We start from the raw sequence: 26,875 nt of genomic DNA on the forward strand, positions 1-26,875 counted from the left end.
GGTTGGGCCCTGGGGTTGGGCCCCGGGGTCAGGCCCCACGGTCAGGCCCCACGGTCAGGCCTTGGGTTTCGGGGCAGGGTGGGCTTGTTCGAAGACCTACTGCAGGAACTGGATTTCGTTCTTGTAGGAGATGAGGGCGGCCTGGTGGATCCCGTTCCCGCTGACCAGCAGCTCGTTGTCCAGCGCCAGGGTCAGCTCGGCCAGGCTGACCTTCTCGTCCAGCGAGAAGTCCAGGTCTGGAGACGACGACAAGAGATGGGTACGAGAAGAGATGCAGAACAGAACAAAGACAGGAAGACAGACAGAGAAACAGAGAGAGACAGACAGACAGAGAGATGGATACAGAGACAGACAAACAGACAGACACAGACAGACAGACAGAGAGAGAACGACATGAGGTCACTGCACTGCTTGGACTTCCTCACCACATGCATAGACAGAGGTAGGTGCATACAAACATGCACATATTCACATAATGCACATGCGAGGGTTTTCATTTCGTTAACTGACCTTCAGCTAACTGACTGAACTGAAATAGAGATGACCCCACCCCTGACACATGTGTACACAGTAAACATTCACTATTTGTCAGAAGACAAACCTCCACCTGACAATCCTAAAGCATGACATCACAACAGCTGGGTCTCCAGGTAAATGCAGGAAGCAGAAAGATATATGAGAACTGCAAAAACTCAGCGACAAACCACAACAGCAAAGGCAGGACACTGATTACGTCTACTGCAATTAACACTCAGGTTTGCTTATTTTTAATATTTAAGACAACAAAACTCATTTTGAACCACATCCTTAAAAAGCTGAGGAATATCCCTCCACATACATTCTCCAATTCCACCCCCATCAAATCGTCTCAGTCCAGGCCAGATTATTCCAAACCCTCACCACACCAGGCTGTCCACAAGGGGGCTGCACTAGCCTCCTTCAAGCAACAATCTAAACAAAGCAATCAACGGCAGAAGGCCACTCCAAATGCTTATGTAACAATGGCAAGCACAAGAATGATAATACTATAACACTCTAAGCTCTAAGGCCGCCCCCTTTTAATAAAAATGAATATTCAGTTGAATGTACTCAATGGAAAAATGCATGTGCACACATTACAGAATATTACATTACACTACAGGCATTTAGCAGACCTTCTTATCCAGAGCGACTTGCACAACTTTTAACATAGCATTTACATTGCATCCATTTATGCAGCTGGATGTATACTGAAGCAATGCAGGTTAAGTACCTTGCTCAAGGGTAACAACGGCAGTTGTAGTCCTACCTGGGACTCAAACCTGTGACCTTTCTGAGATTACAAGACCAACTCCTTACCCATTATGCTACACTGCCGCCCAGAAACTTTCCATACTGCTGGGTTGCATAAACCGCACTGGTTTTAACCATAGACAGGTATAACAAGCACGGAACCGTCCAGACCCACAGCGCAACTCACTTCCGCAGACACATTTTAGCTGGCACCGCCTGCGCATGCATCCCACAAAACGTCCCTCAAAGGTCGTCCGTGAGTGAGTGAGTGAGTGAGTGACCACAATTTGGAAAAACCAGTTTAAAGTTAGCGCTCGCGCGTTAGCCGCGGCGTGGCGCTTCGGGGGGGGGGGGCTCACCTGCAGGATGTCCCGGCTGTTGCGGATCCCCTCGTCGCTCCAGGTGGTGATGATCCGGTCGGCGCTGGCGCAGCCCGACCCGTCGTCCAGCCGGCTCAGCAGGCGCTGGCCCACGGTGGGCGAAAGGATCGAGGGGGAGGTGGACCGCACCGAGCTGTCCTCGAAGGCCTGGGGGGCGGCGGAGAGCACACGGGCCATGGTCAGGGTTCCGTGGGGGTGGGGGGGTGCGAGCCGCCCCCGATCCGAACACTCAGGACAGCGATCGGTGACAGCGCTCGACAGGGCAGACCTCGTGGCTAAGCTACGCTATGCGACGCGTCCGCTACGACACACACGCACTGTGCGCTGGCCTCTTCTGCTCTGAGTTTCTTAGGCTCTCTCTCTCTCTCTCGTTTTCTCTCTCCGTTAGCTTTCTGTCTGTATTTCTTACTTCTTACTCAGCCGGTCTCCACATTGTGTAATCAAACATTTCAAACTAAAGAGCTTTAAGAGAAGGAATTACATTTTTTTTTGCTGCTAAACTAATAAACGCATTTGGTGGCATAACACATAATCCAGCTTAGCCCAGATTCAGTGTGTGATGAGCTGGCCTGGCCAGGAGATATGAACACATCTCTGGATTGGGAGGGGGTGGGGGGAGGGTGGTGTTTCAGTTGCATTTGGCCGAGCAAGGGCCCACAGTGACTTGCACCAAGCTCTGCTAGCTACCACAGCCAAACAATGACTCAGGCTTCACAAGAATCATCTCAGACATGAACCAGGGCTATGTTCAGGAAGAGAGAAAAACTGCAAGCCAATCCATAAGCTTACAGGCTGACGTACAGAGCATTGTTACCATGGCAGCCGCAAAAAAAGACAACTGCGTGAGACATTCATAAATAAGTCACTTGCTGCTTTTGGTTACACCCACCCCCACCCCACACCACCCAACCCCACCCACCAGTTCCCCCTCATGCCCAGCAGCCAAACATTCAAATGAAGACGTGTAGCCAAAATGGGGTTCATTAGGAACCTGACCAGCTCTAGGGGTGGGGGGGTATTCACCTGTGAAGAGCAGAATTTTCCGGAAGGAAAATGGCTGAGGTCCTTCCTCGTGCTCCAGGTTAACAGGCTACAGCCTGCGATCAGGCCCGACGCGCAGTACATTATCCTGAATTTGCGTTTGTGTCTGTCTGTCTGTCTGCATGCGTGCTACAGCGTAGCAACTTCACACAGAATGTGGAAGACTGGAGTTTGCTCCGCCCCCCTCACCAGCCTATTAGCTAATTGGTGTCTGCTTGGCGCTCGTAAAACTGATTGGCCAGCATAAATAGGGAGTCTTGGCCTTCATCTCATTGGACAGTTAATCAATCAATCACCTGAATGGCTGCCTGTCTGACAAAGTTTAAAGGGGCAGAAATAATATCATTTTCTCCCAGATTCTTCAACTTTCATAACCTACACTTAAATGAATAATCATGGGTTCCATAGAGAATTTACTCTCCAGTCTCATTGAGGGCTGTTATGCGTTTAAATAAGCGAATGTTTCTGAACAAATTCAAGCCTCTCGATTAGCCACAAATATTTTCCAGAAGTCTGGAAAGTGCACAGTGAACAAGACTGGATGCCAAAGAGGAAAAGGCAAATTATAAGAGTCTCTTAAAACTGATTCTAATAAATGTAATAGTAGTACAGTGTGGGTTATATGTGGTGGAAATCACTGTCTATCTGATTTAAATAAATTTCATCACAGAGTTTGTTGCAGTTGATCTGATTGTAGGCCAGGCAGACAGGCACAATGGTGGGTCCATAAGAGAGGAACAACACTGTGTGCCAGAATCTGTGTTTTAATTACAGACACTGGAGCTCACTCCTAATGGTGCACCTGGCCTTCAGCTGTAAGATTACCCACAGTCTAAACTGTATTTGATGAGAGAAATGCACACGCAGCCTGAATGCGTTTGCTCGTGTGTGTGTTCCTGTGCGGCTGATGTACAGGAAGTGCTGCTGCTGCTGTGGGATTGTGGGTCGGTGTGTCTGTCCGTCCGTCTGTGCGCCTCACCTGTGTGAGGGAGCGCTGGGGGAGCAGGCGGATAGGGGTGGAGGAGGAGGCGGGGGCGGGGACCAATCCGTGCTTGAAGAGGCCCTTCTGGAACTCCCTCAGGCTCACCCTCCCATCCTTGTCCTTGTCCAGCCTCCTGAAGAGGACATCCAGCTCCTACACACACACACACACACACACGCACACACACACACACGCACACACACACACACACACACACACACGTGTGCCCAAAGGAAGTACGTGTGTAACTGACAGGTGCCAAATAAATACAGTAGTTTTTACTTTCAAAGGAGGGTTTCTCAGGATAAACCCAGCTAACTAGACCCAGTGGTCCAAGCCACAGGTGGGCAAGGAGCATCATATCCATTTCTGGGTTCCATGCCAACGTCTGCTAATTAATTAGCCCCTTTTATCTACTGACATTTTAGAAAAATGAAGGCTTTTTGTTCTTGTGCATATTACCGTGGTACTAATATATGGTTATACCAGAACTAGTGTATTCAGCCAGTAAGCTAATGACATGGACACAATTAGCGGCAACGAAACCTGCTTATACACCAGCCCGCTGGGAACGAAACTGACCAGCCCTGCTCCAAAAGCGCCAAAGCGCCAAACCGCCAAGCCGCCGCGCCGCGGCGAGGCCTACCTCGGCGCCCAGGTCCTGCAGGCCGAGGCTCCTGCACGCGACGGACAGCTCCGGCCTGGTGAGGAAGCCGTCCCCGCCCGCTCCGAGCTCCTCCCACACCCCCTGCGTCTGTCCGTCCCCCGCCTCCGGGGCGCTGGGGCGCGGGACGGGGGAAGGGCGGGGCGTCTCCACGGCGTCCCGTTTCCATCGCTTCAGCTGACCTGGGGACACGCGGGACGGGACGGGGCGGGGCGGGGCGGGACGGGACAGGTCAGAATTGGGGCGGGACGTCACCCGTACACCCATGTTTTTCACTGAAATAACGAGGATGCTGGGCCCTGATTAAGAGCACAAGCTTCCTGTCGCATCTGAGCGGGAGCTCACGCCATCCCATAATTACATGCTGACTCACGCCCAAAAGCACACACACACACACATACCTTGAGCTTCGAAGGTCTGGTGAGAGGCGTCTTTGGTGCTTCCTGTCTCCTCATCAGACTTCAGGCTCTGAAAGCGGGATGGGAAAGGGTCAGAGACCACCCCACCAGCCTCAGCAAACACCCCCCCTCCTCAGAGAACACCCCACCAGCCTCAGAGAACACCCCCCCTCAGACAACACCTTCCCCCCACCGCCCCTCCCCCCAAGAGAACACCCCCACCAGCCTCAGAGAACACCCCCCTCAGAGAACACCTCCCCCCCCCTCCAAGAGAACACCCCGCCAGCCACTAAGAACACCCCCATCAGGCTCAGAAGTGCGCCGGTATTCAGGAAATGATTGAGGAATCAATAGCATCTCTGTAGCTCCTACACCTGTTCTAGTTCGTGACCCCCTGCTGTCGTGTTAAAAAGCATATCGCTCTCCCACGCTAAGGAACGCCTCCACTGTCCCAGCATGCCTGTGGTGTGTAACTGGGTCCTGAGCTCCCGCTACTGGCCTTCGGACATGGGGGGGCTGGGACGGGCCAGGTCCATGTGACCCACGTCCCCGTTAATCTGCCACATCCACACCCCTCACCCTGACCCGAGCACAATCCTGGGTCTCAACCCCAACACCACGTGGACTTGATTAACCCCAAGCACATGATATCTTATGTAGTCTGAGCAAAAGCGGCGATGCTCACAAATCTATGCGCACAGATGTCTTTGGAACACACAGCCTATGGCGAGGGCTCAATCTCAAAGCCCCATTCGACCACGTGTGCGACCTGTGTGTGTTTGTTTGTTTTTGTGTGTACATATGCATGTGCTTAAGTGTACATGTGTGAATAATAAAATAAAATAAATAAATAAATATGTGTGTTTGCATATGTGCATGTGCGTAAGTGTATGTTTATGTTCATACACCAGTGTACGTGTGCATGTGAGTACGTGCACGTGTGCATACGCGCACGTGTACGCGTGAGGTTTTTTTCTCCTGCGCGTATGCGTCTGTACGTCTGGGTTCACGCGGCTGCTGCCGCAGAGAGGACGACGCCATAAGCAGAAGGAATTCTGACCCGCCTCAGTTACATCTGCCTGACTGAGCCAGAACAAGCGGCAGACTGTGATTTCGGGCTTAATCCCGGCTCCTCTGCAGCACGCAGCCCCGCGGTCCCACGCCAAGGGGCTTACGGCCTAATCCACATGCGGCCAGCGCATGCCTCAGCGTGCAATGACGCTCCTCACCTCAGGCGCGCACGCGCCCCCTGCTGGTGAGTTCGCTGAGCGCAACACGTGCTCACCTGTCATTTCAGCGTAAAGTTTTAAAAATCCAGCCAATTCCATGTGGCAATCAGAATGGCGAATCCACACTGGTTTTTTAGTTCATGTACAGTATTTGCTGTGTATCTAAACTGTAGCTGACGTCAGGTGGTTAAGCTGCATTGCATTATCCTACAGCTCCTTCTAGTGGTGGAAAAGTGCAAGTGACAGAGGCTCTCTCTGCTGAATCAAGCGTTCTCTACAACCAACCCATTACATTACATTACAAGCATTTAGCAGACGCTCTTATCCAGAGCGACTTACACAACTTTTTACACAGCACTTTACATTGTATCCATTTATACAGCTGGATATTTACTGAAGCAATGCAGGTTAAGTACCTTGCTCAAGAGTACAACAGCAGTGTCCTTACCCGGGAATCGAACCTGCGACCTTTCGGTTACAAGCGCAGTTCCTTACCCACTGTGCCACACTCCGTCCACTCCACACACCCAGACACGCAGTCTCACTTTGTGAATCAACATTTCACATAATCACACCTGTGTGCATGTATATTCATTTAACTGAAATGTACACATCAAGATGTCCATCAAAATCAGTGTCCAGCATCTATGCTGATATTCAGGTCAACAGCATTGCACCTCTGTGAAATGGAAGTTCTACCAATTTAGAAACCACAAGACAAGCACTTTTAAAATACTAAATGACGCCAGTGCTGAAGGTTATAAAATTATAATTATATAATAAAATATATATCATCTATAAAATTATACAACATATAAAAGCTTTTCAATCAAGGTGCATCCCTTAATAACACTGAACGTGAGCGAACCTGATGTACTCATGTACACACACACACACACACACATTTTCACTCGGTAATGTCATGATGAGCCATCGTTAAATTGGTAAGTTTATATTATTGATTATACTCTAAAGAGTTAGACACAGAGTGCCCAGCAGTGGCTGTTAAATCCCAGACCACAGACTGCCAACGCTTTTCCTATGACATCATCAGATTTAAATATTAAACACCGTTACATAACTGCCCCCATAGTGCATTTCAGCTGGCAGTTATTACAGTTGTAAGAAAACGTATGTTCATTCAAGCATAGGGCAAGGCTTTGAAGATTTTTGGTACTGTTATTTTAATTAGTGTCATCTCTATTGTTCTCATTTCTTTTCATTTGTGTTGTCATGGTGATGGCATCAGATTATGTAGACTATTTTCACAATGAATAACAATAGCAGAGAATAACTGTACTTCCACTGGGTCACTTCACAAACTCCCTTTCTGGGACAAATTACAGCATTACAGATGTCAAATCACTGAAGAACACCAACACACTTATCTGTGGCAGAAGCCTGATCCCCAACTTTTAAGACATTAAAAGAGTTAATTAATAAAAATCACCAACGAATATTCACCGCTAATCGCGACCTAACCGCAGCAAAATATTCATGTATTTGCGCCGGTGTGAAGTAGCAGCCCAAACAGAGCGGACGTGCGGTAGACAGGAACCCCAGCACTTCCGTCAGCAGGGCTATCCACACGACAACAAGCACAAAATAAACTCCGTGAAATATTAATCAGGTCCGGCTCAATAATTTACGGAATGGAAAAGCTCCCGGGGGCCATTACCACAGGACACAGTCACGCTCACAGCAGCCTGAACGGCAGCGAGGAAGAACTTCTCCCTCCTCCTCCTCCTCCTCCTCCCGCCTTTACCCCCTCCCCAAACCTGACCGACTCCCCTGCGGTACAGGCGGCGGGTTCGAGCGGAGTGTTTCCGAGCGACCGCGTGACGACGACGACGACCGTCGCCATGCCAACGGTACAGATCTCTCCCCCTCTGTCCCACCGCTGGAATCCATAGAATATTAAAGCCCCTTATGTAATGCTTAAACTGCCACAAACATTAACTATTAAAGAGATTACTGGTCGGAAAAGGGGCTTTTTTTTCCCCAGGCGTCCAATGGGAAACGAGCGCTGGGATCCAGCAGCATTGCGTGACGCGGACCAGAGTGGCTTTAGAAAGGCCTAATCTCCCTCAGGCAGAGGGGCGGGCTGCACGGAGTGTTGCATAAACGGTCTAAATATTTCACAGACCAAAAAGCGGGCGGCAGTGTAGTGTAATGGGTAAGGAGCTGTTTCTATAACCTAAAACGTCACAGGTTCGATTCCCAGGTAGGACACTGTTGCTGTTGTACACTTGAGCAAGGTACTCAACCTGCATTGCTTCGGTATATATCCAGCTGTATAAATGGATCCAATGTAAATGCTATGTAAAAAGCTGTGCAAGTCGCTCTGGATAAGAGCGTCTGCTAAATGCCTGTAATGTAAAGTAAAATCAAATCTGGGATGATGGGCTTCTAAATGAGACGGGAGTGGAAAATGGCAGAGAACAGCTCAATTAAAACCAACCCTAGGTTTGTGTAACAGCATGGTACTTTATGTTTTGATCTCTCGCCATTTTGGAGTTCTAAAATTCTGAAGCTCTAGATCTGTGGTGTCACTGAAGCTATTGAAATGACCCTTTTGCTCAAGGGCATTATAGTTATCCCACTCAGGAGTTTTCAGTCCACTGCCTCAACATAAAATCCATGTACTGGTTCCACGAGCAACAGCACCATACTGATAGTTATATCAGCCCCAAGGCCAAATCAATGTGCACGTCCGTGTTGAGCTGACCTTTGCGCTACAGCTTTTAACATGTGAAGCAGCTGCACTGAAACAAACACAAAAAGAGATTCCATCTGTCTCCATTCTTCTCACTTTATCAAATAACTCAAACTGGCTGAAAGGCATCACAACACACACACACACACACACACACAAATGCACCCATGCACACACACACACACACACACACAGCCAAATGGGGCCAGACAGATCATATTCCACAGCCAAACAGAGACAAACTTCTCACTTCACACACACACTAAAAGCCACACTTCCTTCACACAACAGAACTTGTGACACGTCGGCTGAGGTACTGACAAAACCCTGATCATAGGACACATATAACACCTCCCCAGTCTGGAGAGAGAGAGGTTTGCCCCCCAGGGGGGCAGCTGCAATGGACTTACAGCTGTTACACTGTCAATAGGAAACCATGGAGACAAGCGACCGTGACCACACAGGAAGTCCAGCAGTGGTTTCTTCCTGTCTCTCTCTCTCTGCCACCTCTCTGCTTTCCACGGCTCGGTGTCTGGTGAAAGTTTTGGCCCTACAGCAGGGGTATGTATGGAGCAGGGGTAGCAGACTCATTTTAAAATTCCAGGCCAATGTGTCTGCCAAAAAAAAGACCAAACCCTGATATCGCATGTCTGTTTCATTCAAAACAGACGCCACTGCAATCCATACCGCTCATGTAGGAAAAGCCTTCCCACCCCACCCCCACCCCTACCCCACCCCCGAAACTGAAAGACCAAACTGCCAACTGGCATCGTTCAAAAAATGGGATACAAAGCAAATACAAAAATGACTGTTTCAGCACAGGAATGAGTCCATCTTATTTTCCCAGGACTCCCGCTGGTTTCCCCAGCCCACAAGTCAGTCCAGAAGCAATTCTGGCTGTAAAAAAAAATAAAATGTAAAAAAGCCAATTCAGGCAACGTTGGCTGGAATGGGTTTGATCTCACAGGCAGCCTTTAAAAAACCCGGCTGAGCCAGACTGTGACTCACAGGTGACTGGGCTCGACCCAGACGTGAGGCGGTAAGTAAAAACCAAGCCCGCCTCAGCACTTGGGGACTGAGGTTTCCTGTGCTTGGTTTAAGTGCCCTCTCTCCCTGCACTGGGGGATCCCCATCCCCCCATGCTGGCACCACACAGTGCGTGTCAGTCACAGCTGAGTGGGGGACACAGATCGACAGATAGACAGAGCTGGAGAAACAGACCCCCCCCCCCGCCCCCCCATAGGTCTGTCTGTGTCTCCCATGCAGGTAGAGCTGGCTTTGATCTTCTGTAAAAGGAGGAAGGAGGCGGGCCTCTGAACGCAAGCCCCGCCCACCACTCTCCCTGCAAGTAACTTTATTCCCAAAGCCACGCCCACAGACAAACCTACTGCAGCAAGATGCGAAGGTACGTGAATCTCCCCCTCTATCTGTCCCAGTCCACACACAGACATGCATGCATGCACACACACACACACACATACATGCATGCACACTCACACACACACACATGCACGCACACACACACACACACATGCACACACACACACGCACGCACACGCACACACACACTCACACACGCACACAGTCACGCACACACGCACGCACACACACACACACAGACAGGCATACACAGCGGTAAAAAAACATACACTCACACACACACACACACAAACACACATGCACGCATGCACACTCACACACACACACATGCACGCACACACACATGCACGCGAGCACGCACACACACACACAGACATGCATGCACGCATGCACACTCACACACACACATGCACACACACACACACACACACACACACACACACACACACACACAAGTGCTCATACACACAGTGGTTTCTTTCATCGAGGCTGTGAGGCTAGAGAGTAAGGAACAGAGCTCTGTCTGGGCGCCCGTTAGGACGTGTGCCCGACTGGGCCTGCGCACCCACGCTTCAAGGACGACCGAACCGCAACGCGCTCCACATTTCCCCGTACGACTCACTAAACACATTTTAATATCTTCGGAATGTCTTTTAAAATGTGTGTGAATGGCTGTGAAAAGAACAGAGGGGAATGCAGTAAATGCCTCTCAATAAGAACCCCCAACAGCATCAGCCCCTATGTCAACCAGGCCCTGTACTTATGCATTGCACCAAATTACAGAGCCTCCACCCTCACCCCTTACCACCCAAACAGCCATCTAACTCCCCCTCGTTCTGTAGAGCTTTCACTCAGAAACTCCCAGCTCACTCAGAGCCACGAAATATCACATAAAAAACACCCTTTCCTGCCTGCGAGGAATCAACAGTCGCATCAAATAAAAATAAATAAATAATAAATAATAAGTTTAAAAAGTTGTGTAAGTCACTCTGGATAGGAGCGTCTGCTAAATGCCTGTAATGTAATGTAATGTAATGTCAAGTAAAGTACTGTACTGTAATGTACTGTAATGTACTGTAATGTAATGTACGTATTAATGTATGTAATGTACTGTAAAGTAATGTAATGTACTGTACTGTAATGTAAAGTAATGTAATGTACTGTACTGTACTGTACTGTAAAGTAATGTAATGTACTGTACTGTACTGTACTGTAATGTAAAGTAATGTAATGTAATGTAATGTAATGTACTGTACTGTACGGTAATGTACTGTAATGTAATGTAATGTAACATCATTTGGCAGTTTTGGTGTAATCAGGACTTTGATGGATTGGTGGGTTTGTAGTCAGCCCCCCTTGTGTAATTGGTATCGACTCTCTCAGGGGGGGGGGGGCAGGAAGCACTAATGTGTGCTCACTGTCCTGCTCACCCTCGAAGGACACAGATAATGAACTCTAACCCAGTCAGGCGTCCAAACCCAGACCCCCCGGGGATGAGAAAAGGGGGGTGGGGGTAGGGGGGGGGGGGTGGGGTGCAGCCACCGACCTCCACGCTCTCCAGCGAAGTGGACCGCCTCAGTTTGGCCCTCCTGACGCCCGAGGGGAAGGGCTCGGGCTGGTCCGGCCTCAGCGGGGGCGTCTCCTCCGAATCTGCGGTCAGCTCGGAGTCGGGACCGTCCGGCCGAGACCGGCGCCCGTAGCGTTTGGTCCCCTTCACGAATTTGGGCTTCACCTCTTCCGGTACCACTGGGGGAGCAGGCAGGGGACCGACGGAAAACAGGCAGATGACACACACAGTAACACACAAATTCAATGGAAAACAGAAACTATACTGCTGTGTAGGAAATACACACGTAAGCCTTGAATCAAAGCTGCCTATGCCTGTTCCTGGAGATCTACCATCATATCAGGGGCGACATAGCTCAGGAGTTGGTAAGACCGATTGTCTGGCAGTCGGAGGGTTGCCGGTTCAAACCCCGCCCTGGGCGTGTCGAAGTGTCCTTGAGCAAGACACCTAACCCCTAACCCCTAACTGCTCTGGCGAATGAGAGGCATCAATTGTAAAGCGCTTTGGATAAAAGCGCTATATAAATGCAGTCCTTTTACCATATAGGTTTTCATGCCAACCCTAACAAAGCACACCTCATTCAACAGCTAGAGATCTTGTTAAGCAGTTAATAAGTTGTGTCAAATCAGTGTGGAAATAAAAACTACAGGACAGTAGATCTCTCAAAACAGGGTTGGACAATCCTGCCTTAAATGCATATTCGAAGACCAGGAATGGGCTAACTTTAACTTGTCCCATTTATATACTGGTGGTCAGTGTATTCTTTCCATTCTCACTAATTTATACACCCGGCTTATAACTGTGTACCTTACCCAAGGGTAAAATAGCAGTGTCTCACCCTAGATTCAAACCTGCAAACCCTCTGAATCCCTCATTCCTCCCTCATTAATACACACAGCTGGTTACAACAGACCTAACTGTCAACACAGATGTCACTCTGGAGGGTTATTCAGATGATTCAAGTATTGATCTCTGGCTTTACCTCTCGTGGTGAATTAAGTGTGAAATTTCACTCTATACATACAACATCAAATGCATGATTTATATGAGAAATTGTAAAATACATTTTCTATCTTCGGCAGCACTGAAATAAAAAAGTATATTTATATTTTCCTCTATATATTGTGTGGCATCAGTTTTTGAATCTAGATCCTTTGGCATTCTCCGTCTTGATCTGTGAACTTGGTCATGAAAAGCAGATGTCTGAAGTGTTTTCACAATGTAGCCAAAATGTGTTTTCTTAAGATCGCACATTAACGGAGGTCACGCCCACACCCCAAAGTAAAGCAGAAGGCCTTCTCTGACCAAAAGCAGTTTGTGGTTCAGAAGCTTTAGCTTTGCAACTCGGAAGCACATTCCTGAAAACAGGCCGCCAGAATCTTTCGATACGCCTCTGGAAAAAGGTCATTTTTTTTAATGACCAAAGTGTGATGAGATACTTTAATTGACAGGGTTAGAGCTCTTATTCTGCAATTCTATTGTGTGTTTTATCCTGACAGCGCATCATTTTTCTAAGGCCAGATGACCACAGCCTTGCAATATTACAAACATGGAGGCATTTTAAAAATGCTCCCAACCTTGGGCTAATGAGAAAGTCATTCAAGCAAAACTACTATGCTGGGTAGAGTTCTCAGTGTTTATAATGTTTAACCGACCAAGAAGCGGTTTCTTCTGCCCAAATGGGTGGGGTGAGCAAATAAGTAACGAAACTTGATGAGAATTTAGTAATCGTCGGTCTGTCCGGTCCTGCTTTGTGAAACACCCGCCATCCGAATGCCTCCTTGTGTCATACTGTCATTGGAGCTCTTTAAAAAAACGACTTGAAAATTGGCAATATTATTCCTCCACAAAACTGGATACAGTTGTGGTTGTGGTCACCTCAAAAAATTACAAGCTAGCCAATGCCGAGCAAATCTGTGTAATCACCAACAGAATTCCACCAACATTAACCTTTCCATATGGAGCGGATTACTCCTAACCTTAAAAGAATTCCCCAAGCCTGGTTTACACCATGTGAAAGGGGCATTATTATTCCCATTGTGTGTAGATTGATTCCCTCTGGTTCTTACTCCGAGCAACAGCGTGAATTCCAAGGGAACGCAACAAAACCTAAAAATGCGACAAATCCTGAAAAAAACATAAGGGGATTGCGGAAGTCCAAATACAACCCATACCAGCAAGCATTTCTTTAAGGCTCAGCTGAGGTGGCTTAACGCATGTTTCCAGGAAATCTTGTTTGGGACCATTATTTAAACTTACTGCATCTGCATAAGGTTTTATTTATTACACACGTTCTACAACCTGCGCTCAACAGTGGGTTTCCCTCCTGAGAAATGAGACGATAAAACGGTAAAACTTAGATTCACAACCATATGGCCTCAACACCAGCAGCTTAAAAACAGATCAAAGGGGGACTTCTATGGAAATCATACCCATTTGAGTATTTGGTTGGACGTATAAAGCTTTTTCCATATCTGAGTGGAAATGGGTTTTTCACTTTATGTGTATTGTGCTTGGAATGTGAAAGTGCGAACCGTCCAATAGCATTCAGCTTTCCAACATTTTCCCAGAATCCATTGCTAAACTTCAAGCTGCAAACTGACATTAAAAAGCAGACTGGCACATGTAAGATTTCGCATCTGCGAGCTACATCTTGGTTTTTACAGTGAACATCACCAGACCACTCTGCAGTTCGGGGATGGTACCTGGCTCCAGGTAGCTGGTCTCCTCTTCGGAAGTGCTCAGATCCAGAGACCGTGAGAGAACTGCCACAAAGCCCTCCTTAAACTCCTCAAAATTCACCTGCCAACCGACGACAAGGACACCGAGTTACACGGCAAGCCTGCGGAGACTCCTTCTCATGAAGGGAAGTGCAGTGGTACTAAAGGAGCTGGGCTTGTGACCTGGGGCATCTTGTGAGTGGCACTGGGGAACACTGGCATCTGTGAGTGTTACTGGGAGCTGGCGGCAGTGTAGTATAATGGTAAGGAGTTGGTCTTGTAACCTAAAGGTCACAGGTTCCCGGTAGAACACTGCCGTTGTACCTTTGAGCAAGGTACTTAACCTGCATTGCTCCAGTATATATCCAGCTGTATAATTGGATGCTATGTAAAAAATGCTATGTAAAAAAAAGTTGTGTAAGTTGCTCTGGATAAGAGCGTCTGCTAAATGCCTGTAATGTAATGGCATCTGTGAGTGTTACTGGGAATATGTGCCACTGTACATGTAAGCGCCATATCAACCGTAACAGTAATAGTACTTCTAACATGGGTTAGCATTCAGGTATTACCCAGTATTACACAGTTACACAGTATTACCCCAGTTTTATCAATGGCACCTCAACACAACAGCTGGCCCCATCCCTCCCCAAAACACAGGCGGCAGCAAGAGCTGGGATGCAGGTCATATTTGACAGAAGGGGGGTGTTGTGAGCGGGGGGCTTGTGGGGGGGGGGGCTCTTTCCCTTACCCGGGAATAGTGGTGGGGGCCCAGCAGCGTGCCGAGCAGCAGGGGCAGGTGGGCCTCCAGGTGCAGCTTGCCGCACAGGGCGGTCAGCTCCTCCTTGTCCAGGTAGCCGGTGCCCGTGGTGTCGCAGCTGTCGAACTCCTCCTTCAGCTGGACCACGTAGCGATTCTGCTCCTCCTCATCCATCCCACAGCATGCTGCAGAGCCGCTCCTGAGCGGAGAGAGAGCGAGAGTGGGAGGGAGGGAGGGAGATGGAGAGGGAGAGGGAGAGAGAGAGAGAGAGCAAAGGCACCATGAGGGAAGTCAGATAGAGTGCTCACTCTCTCTTTTCTTTCTGAGCTTCCTTTGCATAAAAGATGGTTTATACCAAAAGATAGCATGAAGATGTTGGGTTGCAGAGGCATGCAAAACAACTGTGTGCGTGCGTGTGTGCACGTGTGTTCGTGGGGGTGGGGATTACAGCTTCCAATCCAGGATATTACTTCAAATTGCAGTGAAAACAGTGCCCACCTATCCCGTTGCTCTCACTTGAACCGCCAGCATTCCACAGAAGGACACAGAGCCAAAAACATCTGCACGAGCCGGCAGTCTGGCACTAAATTCCAACGTCGGTTTTTCGATTCCGGTGGCACTTACGTAACTCGGTAACGGTGTCGCCGTTAACTGCACGGGCCGATGGAAAACGGCAGCCTACATATTTGCGCGTATGGCGCCGCGATTCACTCTTCCTTTTTGTGTGACAATAACGAGTCCAAATAATTTATTTATTTCTTAAGTTTGGGCAGCGAATTCCACTAAGAATATTGAATTTCCTGTAAAAATGGCGTTTACTTAAAAAAATTGTGGTATGTTTAAATACAACTTTATAAAATCTTCATAACTTCCATGGCTAATGGCTACGTGCAGGAATTTTGTTTCCAGCTGTTGTTATGATAGACTTGCTTATGGCTAATCAGCCATCTCACCTGTTCACAGGAAATAACATCAGGTCAAGAAAATTTGGTCATATGTCATGTTTGCAGGCAACTTTTTCGTTTGCAGTATATCTTGACAGTTTTCCTGATAATTTTCTTACTAGAAAAACGATTCCACTAGCAGAAACAAGTGATTGTTTTACACAATCACATCACTGTAGTCTGGAAGACGTCTGTCCTCTGTGTTGTAGGCTGGTAGAAGAAATTTAGGGACACATACATAAAACACACAGCCACGTATCAGCCTACTGTAAAATGAAGATCTTAAGAAGAGTAGGCTAATATTTCAATATTTCTTAAGCACTCTATACAAGCCAATAATGCTATATTTAATGACTTGTCTCACGTATTCCATCAAAATCCTCGAGTACGTTTCAGAGTACACCTATACCGTACAGTAGACTAACAAGAGAACGGCGATTTTGCCTGATTATATATCGGTGAATAGCTGAGATTTGTAAGGCTGTAGCATGTCGGCTATACAGAGTTACAATGTTGATGTAGGCTACGTAGAAATTGACTATTATCTTTTTTTCATTTGCGAAAGAGAAAGAGAAACATGGGCTAAGTTATCCCACGAGTTAAAACGATAGCTTCAATTAGTCGATATAAAAACGCAGCCAATGGCTTAACAAATAACCACGCAAGAACGTAAAAAGAACGTTTCTATTTATAACCCTTCAATTCACAAGCCCTGCCACATGCACAGGAAAAGAGAGCTCTTTTCACGGCTATCCCGAAGCAGCCCGCTTGCAAGCGTCAGTCCAGTACGCTTCACCATGGGAACGGTGATCCAACCATTGCGAAACAAAAGATCCGACGAAATAAGGAAACAAACTTTCCAGACGGTCGATAAGATACAATGATCTAAATGAATTGCGTTCATAAAAAATAGCAGGCTCAGCTACAACTTCTTAAACAAATCGATGTAGCCTACCATATAAGGGACGTTCGGTCAGGGCAAAAATATGCACGTAACGTAACAGAATGCTTTTTGCATCTCACCGTTCGGTAGTCCACGCCGCCGCTTCGAGTCAAAAACTCACTGGCGTTTCCAAATGCGCGAATGCTATCGCATCGTTATAACTCAAATGTCGGGGGCATTCCGGAATTGGTTTCCGCGGGCGGCTGAACCCAGTTTCCTTTGCATTTTTTGTGTGGAAGTTGCCAAAAGCATAGGTCCCCCGCTATATTGTGCGGGACGCTGTACCGCGGGGCTCTCTCGCGCTGTGGTCCTATCAAGCCGCGAATGGTACGGGGCGGTCCCGAAAGCGCTGCCAATCATCCTGTGATGCTGAGGGAGGGATGGCGCCCCTGCCTGCATTTCGCAGCCCCTGCCGGATAGGCGGCCGGGAGCGGCAGGAATACCAAGTACAGTAAAGCCTGTCTCCAACAGGGCCCACCTTACGTGAACTGACCTTGTCCTTACAGGGGAGAAACACACACATTTTCAGAAGGACTGTTAGCGTTATAGCACTTTTTTTGGCCATGGTGAAAATATAGGCTTCCTCAGATGAAATTAGTTGGACAAAAACTCAATATAGATGCAAAAACAAAAAACAACTGTTGTAAATGTCTAACTTTGAGGACTACAAAGACCGACGTTGGGATCCAGTCCACACAGGCTCTCACTTGCTGAGGGCCAGAATCAAAAGTTATTGCATTTAATATTGTGAACAGATGATGGACACTGACACCTGTAGGACTGGACTGTACTTGTTGCACCACCACATTATGTCAGTCGGCCATTAGCCTCCTGAGATCGTCCTTGGTGAAACCCAGATTGCTTAATTTCAGACATATGTATAAATATAAATGATTGACAGAGATGGTGGAGATACAATTGAAACCCAGGAGCATTATTTGTTAGTTCTAGAAGTAGAACATTGCAGAGAATGGGCCTCAATCATGAAACGTGTATGATCATATTTGATCATAGACTGTATGTAAGAGTGTTTCCACAAACATTTTGGCATTCATCATTATTTTTCTTATCTATATTTGTTAATGGCTGTTTCCTTTTGTTAATCACACGATGAACAGGATTGCACATAAAATTTACATCATCTCAAACTGAGTATGCAAAACAGGTCATAATCATATTGGTTTTCATTGAAATTTTTAGAAAAAGAAGAATAATTAGAAATTTTGTGAATGGCATCATTTACCTTGTTGTTAATCACCACGGCAACAGCACAACATAAAATGGAGTTAAACACAGAGATTCAACATATATGTATCCAGAATTAACAAATTTCACATGCACTTGAAGATAACTCAAGTATCCCTTTCTCATACACATGAATGAATTTAGTTAATGAAATGATGAGTAGCAAACAAGGTGATCCTCCAGGCCGTCTGTAGAGAACCCGGATCATGGGGCTGTAGTATAACCTAGTCTATAGGTGCAATCTACTTGTCAGTTACCTTCCATGCATACCAATAACAATTGGAGCTCGAGAGCAGGAGAGAGAAGAGAGAAGAGACCCCTACCCCAAAGACATGGCAATACCTGAAGAATTGCTTGAAAATAAAAAGTATCTCTCTCTCCCTCATGCATGAAGACTGGGGCCATTTCAGCCCAGACAGCGGCCATGACTGTAGAGTCAGGTTAGCCAGTGGGGAGGATTGGGCTCTGAGCTCTGATACAGCCTCTGATAACGAACCCTATACAGCACAGCATTCTCTGTGGAAGGAGAGAAAGAGTAAAGTACAAACTGCGAATTAACAGAGTAATACATTGCTAACGGCAGGAGGCAGGGTTGGGGGTTTGGCTGGAGGAACCGATTTGACTATCATTTAATGACTGAAAATGTGTTCAAACAATGTAAATAGTAACATACGCTGGCATTTGGTATGGGAACGAAAATTCACCATATCCAGACATAGAAACTGGCGGGCTCCCTCTTGTGGCTATTAAAGGAACTGACCTTTCAGACCGAGTCACATTCTATCCCTCACTCACCTTTTCCTTTAAATAATTCCCCCTTTGCCCTGTTTGGGATTGTGACACAAACATTGACATCATTTTATGGCAAACAGGAAGCTGCTGCTGCACACTGTGGGTAGATGTTTCTTTGCTCAGGCTGAACCCACTCTTTCCTCTTGCTGCTGCCCCCATGCCTGAGAGTTCCCTTTCTTAAGACTGGCAGGAAAAAAGGCTTTTATCCAGAGTGACTTACACAACATTTTTACATAGCATTTGCAACCATTTATACAGCTGGATATATACTGAAGTATATACTGAAGCAGTGCCGGTTAAATACCTTGCTCAAGGGTATAACGGCAGTGTCCTACAGGGGAATCGAGCCTGGGGAATAGACCAGTTCCTTACCCATTACATTACATTACATTACATTACAGGCATTTAGCAGACGCTCTTATCCAGAGCGACTTACACAGCTTTTACATAGCATTTTACATTGTATCCATTTATACAGCTGGATATATACTGAAGCAATGCAGCTTAAGTACCTTGCTCAAGGGTACAACGGCAGTGTCCTTACCCGGGAATCGAACCTGCGACCTTTCGGTTACAAGCCCAGTTCCTTACCCATTATACTACACTGCCGCCCGCCCGAATTCAGTGGCTACCTGCCTACCGAAGGTCAAGTTACCGCTATAAAAGCATTCATGTTAGCGCGGATGTAGCCAGTCCCCCAAAGCTCAGCGTTTCCCGTGTTTGGCCCAGACTAAAATAGATCAACTGGACCACATTGCATTACATTACATTACATTACATTACAGGCATTTACCAGATGCTCTTATCCAGAGCAACTTACACATAGCATGTGCTTTTACATATGTTTTTTTTTTTTTACATAGCATTTACATTGCATCCATTTATACAGCTGGATATATACTGAAGCAATGCAGGTTATGTACCTTGCTCAAGGGTACAACGGCAGTGTCCTACTCAGGAATTGAATCTGTGTCCTTTCAGTTACAAGCCCGGTTCCGTACCCACTATGCTACACTTCCGCCCGGATGGTATTAATTAATGATGAGGCTTCCATCGAACGCCTCTGTGGACGTGTCCGTCGACCCACAGGCTGATACGAGGCTGTGCTGATGTCCAAATGAAACAGCGCATTCCTACCACAGAGTTTACCAACCAGGCAAGAGCGGCACATGCTCATTCCCCCAGGGGTGGCGATCATCATCTGCATGGCTCAGATCAGATCAGATCTGAGGCGACTTGAAACCACACCGCTGTTAAAACAGAAAAAGAAAAAGAATGACTCAGCACGCAGTCCTACCAGGCCTGAAGCAGGAACGGAACCTGGATGGAGGTTCCGTGGGAAACGACTCGGCTATGTCAAGCGATGATCCGAGCAGGACTGGAAACGTTGGGGTACGGCTTCATCCTCGAAGAGGCCTAGCACGATATGCGCTAGCATGATGTGCACCAGCACGGTTCTGAACATGAAATCTAACAAAAAAAACCCCCAGCAAACGGGGACCTCAGAAACGACCACTTATACGCACTCCAAGTCCAAGTGTGCTTAGGAAGAGCTTCGGTTACACAACTCCGCAGATAAGTAATCTCAGGGCCGATGTGCGTGCAGGCCAGACACTCAGAAACCGCGCATACCTGGTATGTTAAGCGATGACTCAGCATGTTACGAGTATGTGCTCAAGCATCAGACTTCACCATTCGGTCTGAAGGGTTTTGAAGATCTTACCTGGGACAATAGGAGCCAGTGCTTGTTCTTGGAATGGCTGTGGCAGGCATCACGTTACATTACGTTTATTGGACAGATGCTTTTATCCAAAGCGATGATGTAAATGCAAAGCTAGAACAAAAATGAGTACCCAGATCTCTTGTTTTATATCCTGTTAACACCACGTCATTTATCATTTATAATACCTGCAGTTCCCCCATTGGCTTTAACAAGTGTATTGTTCTGGTGTATTGTGCAAAGCTCTTGTGCAGCCTCCCCCCCCCTTCCTGGCTGAGGGGATGTAACACCGATACTTGAGCAACATTCAAGTGTGTTACAATCAGCAATGAGTTGAGTAACCAAACTGACTGAAGAAACAATGAATGAATATCCAGAATTTGTAAAGTGTATACGTTACGTGACTGTATAATGGTATTGGTATTGACAAAACTGAGGATGATAATAAAATTTTAAAGGAAAGTATAACACAGAGAAGGCTATTATGCTGCAAGGCTATTTATGGTCTTTGGGGTCGTATAGGGTCATTCGCCCTTGCTTATGTCATGTATCCCGTTAGGAAAGAATGAATGTTTTAAGTTTCCGTTCCGTTCAAGTCCACTGGAGGGCAGTAATGACAACTTGTTAATCCTGGAGGTTCCTTCGTGCTTTCGGAACTCGTACCGTTTTAGGATTTGAAAGAGGAACAAAAGGCAAATCATGCCACATACGAAGCACTGGCTGTACGTTTAGATTAGATTTTTTTGATCGTGCGTGGGTGAGGAATTGCCAGTCTCAGTCTTATAAAAATGGCACCGGGAACTAGAAATCTTCTAAGCCTTACGTAACAGTCGAACGAATCGAAGTTGGCTAGTTCCACCAAACTCCACAAGAATCACGTTGGTCCAACTCCGAACAATCACTCTTTGAAAGAGGTAAGTAAAGTGGATTGTCTTGTCTCCTGAGGAAATCTTTCAACCTTTACCCACACGAAAAAACGTGTGTAGGACATCAGCGCAACAGCACATGACAGCGATTACTATGCGGAATTTCGGGTTATTCCTTGTTTTTGAAATGCTGTGTCATGAAATGGGTTAGCGCTATAAGTTTAATAGTTTTGTGATTAAATGTGCAAATATCATGCTATTCACTTGTTGAATAACATGTTTTCCTCTAACGGAAATGTTCTCCCAATTAAGTCTTACGTTTTTAAATAGCACAATGAACAAAATATTAAATGTTTTTCCAATGCAAGCAGTCGTAAACATCCGACTGCTTTAACCCCTAATATGATAAAGCAGATCTAAAATAATGTTTTTTAAACTCACAATAAACAGAGACAGGGAATTGCTTGCAATTAGGCAGTATATATAGAGAATTTGTACATGTACATTTGTACAATTTTATACAGTTTATTATTATTATTATTACAACATATTGCCGCATCGGGAATTGTATGCATTTGGCGATATTACATTATTCTGTGGATATATTTCGCATCAACAACAGTAACAATGTGCTGTCAAAAACAATGTTGGATGCAAATGTGAAATGTATGTATAAACATTTCTCCACGTGAATTATTGCCTGTTCCAAATTTAATGGAAATTCTAATTTGCACGCGTTGGCCTTGCCAGGAGAGGTTACACACACACACGCGCGCACTCTCTCTCTCTCTCACACACACAGTCCTTTATGCTGATATGTTCTCAGAATACATCGAAGAGGCGCGAGATGGGAGGTCAGCTGTCTGTAGACAACGTCCACGTAGTCATCGTTGGCGGCGGCTTTGGCGGTATCGCGGCCGGACAACGGCTCAAATCTAACGGAATCCCCTTCACGCTTATCGATCTCCGGAATGCTTTTCACCACAACGTGGCGGCGTTGCGGGCTTCGGTCCAAAGCGGTGAGATTTCGTCCCCTAGACTCCACCCGCATTCATTAATACAGCCTTTGCCGCTCCGCGTGCACTTTCTAGCTGCCGTTAGATTATTATTCGTGGTGCGTGTCTTCTGACCCATATTTGCGCGGTTTTGGCAGGCTTTGCCAGGCAGACGTTCATACCCTTCCAGGAGACTTTTGGGGCGAGTTTCCGCCAGGGTCGCGTGGTGCAGGTAGACCCAAAGGCACAGGTGGTGGTTCTGGAAGGAGGAGAGGTAAAGATGGCTACCTGTCGCATCAGGCGCTGGCAATCACACTAAATATGGCTGACATGTTTCCCTTTTGGCACCGGAAAACATAATGACAACGCATTGTGCAAAGTGACAGGTCTCTCTGTGAATAAATTAGTCTGCCTCACTGTATCGTGTACTTTTGTTATTTTACAATCACACAGAGGTCAACGGTTGCCATTTTATCAAACAATCTTAGAACTGGATGCTCTAGTCTAACCCCTTGCCTGGAATAGCAATGCTAAATAATGTGCGGGAAAAATTCAGTAAATGTGATTGGCACGCTGACCGACTGTACGCAACATAAACACAGGAAGCGCGGTTACGGTAGAAGTGAAGTGTAAGGGAAGCAGTCTGGGCTTGTCACGATCACACTGAGCTCTTTTCAGGAAATCCATTACTCTCATCTGATCCTGTGCACTGGCACGGACGGGCCCTTCCCCGGGAAGTTCAACGCGGTGGCAGACTACCACACGGCCATTCAGAAGTACGAGGACCTGGTGAAGGAGGTGAGTCTCTCCCTCTGGGATGGCCAGCCTCATTGTCCCGCCGCTCTCCTGCGCGCACACAACATACATTACATTCAACTACAGCTTTAGCAGCGCTCTAGGAGGACTCTTAGCTCATTGTCCTTTCAGCTGTTTACACAATGGCGTTAGTACTTGCTCAGGGTACACGGCGTGTCGCTTACGGGTTCAACGCAGACAAGCGGCTGTGCCCCTAATGGTCAAAACGGTGCTAGCAACTAGCTCATTGTGTTAGTTTTAACTGGTTTTGTGTGTGCGTCAGGGGCGTTGCTAGGCATGAAGCTTTACTGGGGCACAGCAGATCAATACTGGGGCATGTGCCCCAGTAAAAGGGGTCTAGCAACACCCATGGTGTGCGTGTATGTTTGTTTGTTTGTCCAGATCCAGGCAGCCGCTTCGCTGGTTGTGATTGGTGGAGGATCAACAGGGGTGGAGATGGCTGCTGAGATCAAAACAGATTACCCTGACAAAAAGGTCTGGACCTACGCAACTGTACACAACTGTACACAACAGTACACAACCATACACAACTATACACAATAGTACACAATGGTACACAACTGTACACATCTGTACACAACTGTACTGTCCTCAATTATATAACAAAACATAACGGACATAACAGACGAGAACAGGCCATTCAGCCCAACACTGCTCGTCTTTTCCTACCACTACTAAACTGTATTTAATGCTTAGTTTACCTAAAAGCTAGATAGTATCTAACACTGTATCAAGCCGGGCCTTGAATACCCCCAGTGTTTCTGCCGGCACTACATGTCCACGCAAGTTATTCCACACATTGACCACTCTGTGTGAAAAAATATTTCCTAATGTCTGTGTGAAATTTAGCCAGTTTCCATTTACGCCCCCTCGTTCTGCTAACCAAACTCAACTTGAATAATACACACCTTTACAGAACATTTTTATTTATTTACTTACTTACTTGGGTATTAACTATATATTCAGTTAAATGTCATGTGCAGTAGTTTCAGTATGAGCTGTACAAATAAAACTCAGCCAAAAAAAAGCTAAACTAGTTTTTTAAAACTGTCTCCAAGTCCAGGCACTGGTGCTGCAGATGGAGGTCTTTGTGCTTTGAGTAAAATTTGGGAAGAGGCGTTCCCTGTTTCACAAAACACAGAGCACTGGAGCTCACCACCTCCTCGTCCTGTTTATGCAAAAGCATTCAGAAAAGAAAGTCACGCTGTGTTGCATAGGAGCTATGTTGTCGAGATCCAGCAGGGTGGGAGTTTTTTTGTGGACTGACCCGCTGCCTAGTTTCAAATGAACTGATATGAGCCCGGCAGGGAAAACAGCTTTGGGATGCCAAAGAGCTGTGAATGATTTGAATCAGTAATTGGTACTTCACTGTGGGACAGCCTGCTTGTCCGCCTCCCGACCAGCCTCTCTCTCTCTCTCTCTCTCTCTCTCTCTTGGTCTCCAGGTGGTTCTGGTCCACTCCCACGTCGCCCTGGCCGACCCAGAACTGCTGCCCAGCGTCAGGCAGCAGGCCAAGGAGGTGCTGCTGGAGAAGGGCGTGGAGCTGGTGCTAGGTAACCCCCCACCCCCCGCCCCCCCCCGTGGCGCCATCACCCCGGTAACAGAACGTGCACTTGTGGTAGCGTTCCACTGCGCGGTTTAGCTCGCTACCTTCCGCTGCAGGAGGTGACATCGCCACTTGGAGTCCTGAATCCTGAATAAGACATGAGCCTCTTTCCCGCCGTCGGGCCGAGCGGTTACCGGGGGCGCTCCGTGCCGTTCCGCACTGCTCAGGACTCGTGGGAACGGTTACCGTTTCGGTTTCCATGGTGTCGGGCCGCTAAAACCAGGACCAGGAAGTTATCTACTAGTAGAAACACTAGCGACGACAGCGAGTGACGCAGTGGATCAGCGCCCAGTCACAAGACTGACGTAAATGTGAAACCAATCAGTGAAGACCCACGTCATTAAGCCCGCCCACCCGAACGGTTCTGCGGCACTGAGCGCGGTTGTCTAACCGTGCCGAGAAAATTGTGCTGGGCGCGGTTTGTGAGCGTTCCACACCAAACCGTTTCCAGGTGGAAACACCGTTGGAACCGTTCCTCTCCGTGCTCAGAACCGTTCGGCCCTGCGGTGGAAAAGAGGCTCATTAGCCCAGGGGGCTGCTCTTAACTTCTGTGGTGCCGTGTGGAGGGTGGGTTACATGTTATTTATACAGCAGTCTCAAGGTTTCAAGTAGTAAATTAAAAACGCAATTAAACATGGGGGAGATGTTCTAAATAAGCTCATTGGAAATTTGTCACTGTTTTTACTTTGAAATTCTCTGGAGAGCTCTGAACCACCTGTAGACTGCACTCACGGGACCCTGAGATGTTTGTGCTCTCTCTCTCTCTCTCTCTCTCTCTCTCTCTCTCTCTCTCTCTCTCTGTGAAATCTGTGGCACGTAAAGAACTAAACGAGCAGAAATGCGCTTGAAAATGGTGTGGCTAAAACATAAAGAGTGAAATACTGCGGGTACAGAAGTGATTGGTGCGGATTGAGAACTTTGGTCATTCGCCCAGAGGGCTGCTCTTAACTTCTGCTGTTGCCGTGTGGACGGTTCAGTCCCTCAGCAGGCATACTGCTGTTATACACCGAGGCCTCTGGGCCTGCCTGCTGGAATAATAATAATAATAATAATAATAATAATAACAACAACATTTATATAGCAAGTTTGATTTTATGGTGAAAGTCTATGGTGAAGGTTTCAAGTAGTCAATTAAAAATTAAATGAAACACTGAGCGTACAAAGGGAAGAGAGTCAGTCAGGAGCTGAATAAGTGCGCTGGAAAATGAGTCGCTGTTTTTGTCTGTGTAATTCTCTGGGGAGCTGAGAGCCGCCGGCAGGCTGCACTCAGAAGGCCTCGTTTGACCTGCGGCTCGTAGAGAGCTAAACGAGCAGAAGCAAACCTGAAAATGTCGTAAATTAAATACAAAGAATGTAATGCTGCGGCACTGAAATTGAATTGTGAATTTAACCTCCATACATTAGTAATAAGTGATTGTTGCGGATTGGCAGATTTTTTAAATCTCACAGTTCCTTTTTCCAGCTTGTCTCTGTCATGTTCCCTGAAATGGAGCCTGTCTTAATTTTCTCCCATAATTTCCACCCTGTCCAATCACTACCCTGCCTGCCTTCTGCCATTTTAGGGCAGAAAGTGTCGAACCTGTCTGACCTGGAACTGAACGTGACCCGGAAGAACACGACAGTCATGACCGACAAGGGCACTGAGCTCATAACTGACATTGTAATCAGCTGCACAGGCAACAAAATCAACAGTGCGGCCTACAGCTCCTCTTTGGGTAAGAAGGTGCGTGTGTGTGTGTGTGTGCGTGTGTGCATGTGTGTGTGTGTGCATGTGTGTGTGTGTGTGTGTGTGTGTGAGAGAGAGAGAGAGAGAGAGAGAGAAAGTATTATATGACAAAGACA

At 47.0% G+C, this 26,875-nt stretch overlaps 2 protein-coding genes across 2 annotated transcripts in view; one reads left to right on the forward strand and one right to left on the reverse strand.

Moving 5' to 3' along the window:
• Positions 1-17,314, reverse strand: part of ninl (ninein-like) — a 37,746-nt gene extending 20,432 nt beyond the window's left edge. Inside the window, 10 exon segments of the mRNA XM_064318126.1 lie at positions 61-236; positions 511-529; positions 1,353-1,799; positions 3,673-3,828; positions 4,322-4,521; positions 4,741-4,807; positions 11,609-11,808; positions 14,335-14,431; positions 15,098-15,305; positions 17,074-17,314. Of these exon segments, the coding sequence (XP_064174196.1) occupies positions 61-236; positions 511-529; positions 1,353-1,799; positions 3,673-3,828; positions 4,322-4,521; positions 4,741-4,807; positions 11,609-11,808; positions 14,335-14,431; positions 15,098-15,280 (1,545 nt within the window). The 5' untranslated portion in view covers positions 15,281-15,305; positions 17,074-17,314.
• A 4,042-nt stretch (positions 17,315-21,356) lies between these two features.
• The window catches only part of aifm2 (apoptosis inducing factor mitochondria associated 2), an 11,212-nt gene continuing 5,693 nt past the window's right edge, over positions 21,357-26,875 (forward strand). The window contains exons 1-7 of the mRNA XM_064316999.1: positions 21,357-21,664; positions 22,443-22,635; positions 22,770-22,885; positions 23,290-23,409; positions 23,809-23,901; positions 24,872-24,980; positions 26,596-26,748. Coding sequence (XP_064173069.1) covers positions 22,464-22,635; positions 22,770-22,885; positions 23,290-23,409; positions 23,809-23,901; positions 24,872-24,980; positions 26,596-26,748 — 763 coding nt within the window. The 5' untranslated portion in view covers positions 21,357-21,664; positions 22,443-22,463. The remainder of the gene's footprint in view (positions 21,665-22,442; positions 22,636-22,769; positions 22,886-23,289; positions 23,410-23,808; positions 23,902-24,871; positions 24,981-26,595; positions 26,749-26,875) is intronic.

Source organism: Anguilla rostrata, chromosome 18, assembly GCF_018555375.3.
Source record: "Anguilla rostrata isolate EN2019 chromosome 18, ASM1855537v3, whole genome shotgun sequence".
In the NCBI taxonomy this organism is placed as follows: domain Eukaryota; kingdom Metazoa; phylum Chordata; class Actinopteri; order Anguilliformes; family Anguillidae; genus Anguilla; species Anguilla rostrata.